The sequence below is a fragment of the Leishmania braziliensis genome, chromosome 2 (genome assembly GCF_000002845.2).
Source record: "Leishmania braziliensis MHOM/BR/75/M2904 complete genome, chromosome 2".
Taxonomy (NCBI): Eukaryota; Euglenozoa; class Kinetoplastea; order Trypanosomatida; family Trypanosomatidae; genus Leishmania; species Leishmania braziliensis.
Window position 1 is genome coordinate 283,806 of NC_009295.2, and position 6,010 is coordinate 289,815.

The window sequence follows — 6,010 nt, forward strand, 5'->3', positions numbered from 1 at the left end:
GGCCCCCCCTGCTTGGCCAAAAGCCATCGAGTACAACGTGCTGAACACTGTGAAGCCGGCGGAGGGAAGGCCGGCCTTGTTGACCCGTGACAACGGGACGACGCTCTTCCACGAGTTCGGCCACGGACTCCACGGCATGCTAAGCAACCTCCAGTACTCAACACTCTCCGGCACGAGCACCGCCCGTGACTTCCTCGAGTTCCCATCGCAGATCAACGATCACTGGGCGATGTACGATGCCGTGCTGAAGAACTACGCGCTTCACTACGAGACCAAGGAGCCGATCCCGCAGGCGCTGGTGGACCGCATGAAGGCGGCCGAGACGTACGGTGCCGGCCTCCATACCATCGAGGTGGACAAGGCGGCGTACCTCGATCTCCACTGGCATCGTGCCACGGAGGAGGCGGCAATGAGGGCCTTTGGAGTTGGGATGACCGAGGTGCCGCCGCGCTACCACAGTGGGTACTTCCTGCACATTGTCGCTGGCGGGTACGCCTCGAACTACTACGTGTACGAGTGGGCGCGGGTGTTGGACTGCGACGGGCTCGAGTGGTTCCTGGAGAGCGGTGGGCTGACGCGCGAGAACGGAGATCACCTGCGCGCGCGCGTGCTCTCTGTGGGCAACTCGGTGGACGCCAACGTTGCGTACGAGAAGTTCGCTGGCCGCAAGGCCAACATGAAGGCGTTCCTGCGCATCAACGGTCTGCTGGGCGAGTAGGCTTGATTATGATGTGTGTGTGCGTGTGTGCCGCTGCGCTCTTCCTCCCTCTTCCTCAAAGTTTCGCCTTCTCTCCTTTTCTGTCCTCGTCCCTGTTCGTGTCGCTTGTGTTCGCCGAACGCCTACGCCAGCGCGGATGGGTTGGAGCTAAGCGGCGAAGGTCATTTCATCGCTGCTCTCGACTCTGCGCTGCGGCCTTCTCTGTACGGCAGTCGCGACCCCTTCGGTGCTTCGTTTCACCACCTTTTCATCATTGCGCATCGCGTACAAGGCCATCCTCCTCCCCTTCTCCCTCCGCGTGGGTGCGTCGGTGAAGGCATCCGCGGCGCAGGCCTGGTAATCCGGCTTCCGAGACCGTCTGCCCGAAAGGGGGCCGCCTTGCAGCCCCCCTCCCCGGGCAAAGGTGCTTGCCACTCTTCGATCGAATGACACCACACCCCAACGCCCCTGCTTCCGTAGACGGCTCCCTTGGCGCCATCCTCCCTCTGGCGTGCTGCCACCCCACCCCCACCTCCTCCCATCCCTCGCTCTCTCTCCTTTGTCTCCCTTCACGTCCACCCTTCCGTCTTCCCTTTGCTCCCCACGTGCGTGTATGCCTGCGATGTACCCGTTCTACGCCTACGGATGAAGATGCAGCGCCTTTCCTCGCACTCACCACGTACACACCTACACACCCACACACGCTCACATACACACACACACACACACACACACACAGACACACATACATAGACACACACACACACACACACAGACACACACACACGGGACCCTTTCCCCGTGCTCTTCTCTCCGTATTCCCTCTCTTTTCTCTCTTTGCCTGCGTTGGCCCGCTCGCCTCCCTCCTTCCCTCTGCGCATCTGATAAGCCTGTCTCGCCAACCATGGACCACGACTCGATGGCGCAGAGCCCCGCCCCCCGCCCCTTGTGCCGCTGTAAGAAGCAGCGCACCGATCGCGGAAGTCGGCTGGGCGGTGCTCTACTCGGTCTCTACAGCCGGGCCGGTTTCTCTGCTGCTGAAATCCGCTTCAGAGTGCGCCAGCGACGGGAACTCGGGATCGAGCGATTCCGGCGCGTAGGCCTGTGCAATGAGGAGAGCGATGCAGCGACGATGCCGCCGGGCGATGTGATCCCACGCACGGACGCGGACGCCGCAGTTGGTGTGACCTCTGCGGTGGGCAAGCCGATTCCGCTGCGGCCGGTGAGTGGCCCCTCTGGCACCCGATGCGGGAGACGTCGCGGCAGCCGCCCCTTGTGTGGCTGTAAGAAGCAGCGCACCGATCGCGGAAGTCGGCTGGGCGGTGCTCTACTCGGTCTCTACAGCCGGGCCGGTTTCTCTGCTGCTGAAATCCGCTTCAGAGTGCGCCAGCGACGGGAACTCGGGATCGAGCGATTCCGGCGCGTAGGCCTGTGCACTGAGGAGAGCGATGCAGCGACGCTGCCGCCGGGCGATGTGCTCCCACGCACGGACACGGATACCGCAGTTGGTGTGGCCTCTGCGGTGGGCCAGCCGATTCCGCTGCGGCCGGTGAGTGGCCCCTCTGGCACCCGATGCGGGAGACGTCGCGGCAGCCGCCCCTTGTGTGGCTGTAAGAAGCAGCGCACCGATCGCGGAAGTCGGCTGGGCGGTGCTCTACTCGGTCTCTACAGCCGGGCCGGTTTCTCTGCTGCTGAAATCCGCTTCAGAGTGCGCCAGCGACGGGAACTCGGGATCGAGCGATTCCGGCGCGTAGGCCTGTGCACTGAGGAGAGCGATGCAGCGACGATGCCGCCCCTCCATTATCCCCTTTGCACACCCCAGCAACAGGCACTGCCTGCCGTATCGCTGTGGAAGCAGGAGGGGCCGCAACCGGCCATTCATTATCCCCTTAGCACACCCCAGCAACAGGCAGTGCCTTCCGTATCGCTGTGGAAGCAGGAGGGGCCGCAACCGGCCATTCATTATCCCCTTAGCACACCCCAGCAACAGGCACTGCCTGCCGTATCGCTGTGGAAGCAGGAGGGGCCGCTACCGGCCGTTCAGCACTCACGGTGGAACCCTTTTAGCTTCACCGGCGGCGATGCCGTATCGCTGAGGAAGCAGGAGGGGCCGCTACCGGCCATTCATTATCCCCTTAGCACACCCCAGCAACAGGCAGTGCCTGCCGTATCGCTGTGGAAGCAGGAGGGGCCGCAACCGGCCATTCATTATCCCCTTAGCACACCCCAGCAACAGGCAGTGCCTTCCGTATCGCTGTGGAAGCAGGAGGGGCCGCAACCGGCCATTCATTATCCCCTTAGCACACCCCAGCAACAGGCAGTGCCTGCCGTATCGCTCTGGAAGCAGGAGGGGCCGCAACCGGCCGTTCAGCACTCACGGTGGAGCCCTTTTAGCTTCACCGGCGGCGATGCCGTGCGCACATCCACAGGGCGTCCCATAAAATATTAAAGTAATTCACCCTACCTCGGATTCGCGACGTGCAAGAGCGTTTATTCCTCCCTTTTTTTGCGGCCGCACACGTGATGGACGGGTGTTCTTGAACATCTGCCAGACACCACACGTGGTGCGTCCTCTTTTTGATCTTTCGCCGAGGCCCTGCCGTGGCGGCCCCCTTTGTTATGTTGTTCAGAAGCACATCCGTCGATTCCTTTTTCTCCTTTCCGAGGCCCTGCTGTGGCGGCCCCCTTTGTTATGTTGTTCAAATGCACATCCGTCGATTCCTTTTTCTCCTTTCCGAGGCCCTGCTGTGGCGGCCCCCTTTGTTATGTTGTTCAGAAGCACATCCGTCGATTCCTTTTTTCTCCTTTCCGAGGCCCTGCCGTGGCGGCCCCCTTTGTTATGTTGTTCAGAAGCACATCCGTCGATTCCTTTTTCTCCTTTCCGAGGGCCTGCCGTGGGGGCCCCCTTTGTTATGTTGTTCAGAAGCACATCCGTCGATTCCTTTTTTTTCCTTTCCGAGGCCCTGCCGGGGGGGCCCCCTTTTTTATGTTTTTTAGAAGCACATCCGTGGATTCCTTTTTTCTCCTTTCCGAGGCCCCGCCGGGGGGGCCCCCTTTTTTTTTTTGTTAAAAAGCACATCCGGGGATTCCTTTTTTTCCTTTCCGAGGCCCCGCCGGGGGGGCCCCCTTTTTTATGTTGTTCAGAAGCACATCCGGCGATTCTTTTTTCTCCTTTCCGAGGCCCTTCCGGGGGGGCCCCCTTTTTTTATTTTTTTTAAAAGCACATCCGTGGATTCCTTTTTTTCCCTTTCGGGGGCCCTGCGGGGGGGGCCCCCTTTTTTTTTTTTTTTAAAAACACATCCGGGGGATTCCTTTTTTTCCTTTCCGGGGGCCTGCCGGGGGGGCCCCCTTTTTTTATGTTGTTCAAAAGCCACATCCGTGGATTCCTTTTTTTCCCTTTCGGAGGCCCTGCCGGGGGGGGCCCCCTTTGTTATGTTGTTCAAAAGCACATCCCGTGGATCCTTTTTTCTCCTTTCCGAGGCCCTGCCGGGGGGGCCCCCTTTGTTATGTTGTTCAGAAGCACATCCGTCGATTCCTTTTTCTCCTTTCCGAGGCCCTGCCGTGGCGGCCCCCTTTGTTATGTTGTTCAGAAGCACATCCGTCGATTCCTTTTTCTCCTTTCCGAGGCCCTGCCGTGGGGGCCCCCTTTGTTATGTTGTTCAGAAGCACATCCGTCGATTCCTTTTTTCTCCTTTCCGAGGCCCTGCCGTGGCGGCCCCCTTTGTTATGTTGTTCAGAAGCACATCCGTCGATTCCTTTTTTCTCCTTTCCGAGGCCCTGCCGTGGCGGCCCCCTTTGTTATGTTGTTCAGAAGCACATCCGTCGATTCCTTTTTTCTCCTTTCCGAGGCCCTGCCGTGGCGGCCCCCTTTGTTATGTTGTTCAGAAGCACATCCGTCGATTCCTTTTTTCTCCTTTCCGAGGCCCTGCCGTGGCGGCCCCCTTTGTTATGTTGTTCAGAAGCACATCCGTCGATTCCTTTTTTCTCCTTTCCGAGGCCCTGCCGTGGCGGCCCCCTTTGTTATGTTGTTCAGAAGCACATCCGTCGATTCCTTTTTTCTCCTTTCCGAGGCCCTGCCGTGGCGGCCCCCTTTGTTATGTTGTTCAGAAGCACATCCGTCGATTCCTTTTTTCTCCTTTCCGAGGCCCTGCCGTGGCGGCCCCCTTTGTTATGTTGTTCAGAAGCACATCCGTCGATTCCTTTTTTCTCCTTTCCGAGGCCCTGCCGTGGTGGCCCCCTTTGTTATGTTGTTCAGAAGCACATCCGTCGATTCCTTTTTTCTCCTTTCCGAGGCCCTGCCGTGGCGGCCCCCTTTGTTATGTTGTTCAGAAGCACATCCGTCGATTCCTTTTTTCTCCTTTCCGAGGCCCTGCCGTGGCGGCCCCCTTTGTTATGTTGTTCAGAAGCACATCCGTCGATTCCTTTTTTCTCCTTTCCGAGGCCCTGCCGTGGCGGCCCCCTTTGTTATGTTGTTCAGAAGCACATCCGTCGATTCCTTTTTTCTCCTTTCCGAGGCCCTGCCGTGGCGGCCCCCTTTGTTATGTTGTTCAGAAGCACATCCGTCGATTCCTTTTTTCTCCTTTCCGAGGCCCTGCCGTGGCGGCCCCCTTTGTTATGTTGTTCAGAAGCACCTCCGTCGATTCCTTTTTTCTCCTTTCCGAGGCCCTGCCGTGGCGGCCCCCTTTGTTATGTTGTTCAGAAGCACATCCGTCGATTCCTTTTTTCTCCTTTCCGAGGCCCTGCCGTGGCGGCCCCCTTTGTTATGTTGTTCAGAAGCACATCCGTCGATTCCTTTTTCTCCTTTCCAAGGCCCTGCCGTGGCGGCCCCCTTTGTTATGTTGTTCAGAAGCACATCCGTCGATTCCTTTTTTCTCCTTTCCGAGGCCCTGCCGTGGCGGCCCCCTTTGTTATGTTGTTCAGAAGCACATCCGTCGATTCCTTTTTTCTCCTTTCCGAGGCCCTGCCGTGGCGGCCCCCTTTGTTATGTTGTTCAGAAGCACCTCCGTCGATTCCTTTTTTCTCCTTTCCGAGGCCCTGCCGTGGCGGCCCCCTTTGTTATGTTGTTCAGAAGCACCTCCGTCGATTCCTTTTTCTCCTTTCCGAGGCCCTGCCGTGGTGGCCCCCTTTGTTATGTTGTTCAGAAGCACATCCGTCGATTCCTTTTTTCTCCTTTCCGAGGCCCTGCCGTGGCGGCCCCCTTTGTTATGTTGTTCAGAAGCACATCCGTCGATTCCTTTTTTCTCCTTTCCGAGGCCCTGCTGTGGCGGCCCCCTTTGTTATGTTGTTCAGAAGCACATCCGTCGATTCCTTTTT

General features: G+C 58.6%; 2 protein-coding genes across 2 annotated transcripts; both read left to right on the top strand.

Moving 5' to 3' along the window:
* Nucleotides 1-136: 136 nt before the first annotated feature.
* LBRM_02_0670 (putative peptidyl dipeptidase) lies at nt 137-718 on the top strand (the record flags this gene model as incomplete). The annotated part of the gene is made up of 1 exon (XM_001561530.1): nt 137-718. One exon carries the CDS (start codon nt 137-139, stop codon nt 716-718), a length of 582 nt encoding a protein of 193 aa, XP_001561580.1.
* An 883-nt stretch (nt 719-1,601) lies between these two features.
* LBRM_02_0680 (hypothetical protein) lies at nt 1,602-3,146 on the top strand (the record flags this gene model as incomplete). Its single annotated transcript, XM_001561531.1, has 1 exon — nt 1,602-3,146. One exon carries the CDS (start codon nt 1,602-1,604, stop codon nt 3,144-3,146), a length of 1,545 nt encoding a protein of 514 aa, XP_001561581.1.
* Between the last annotated feature and the right edge of the window lie 2,864 nt (nt 3,147-6,010).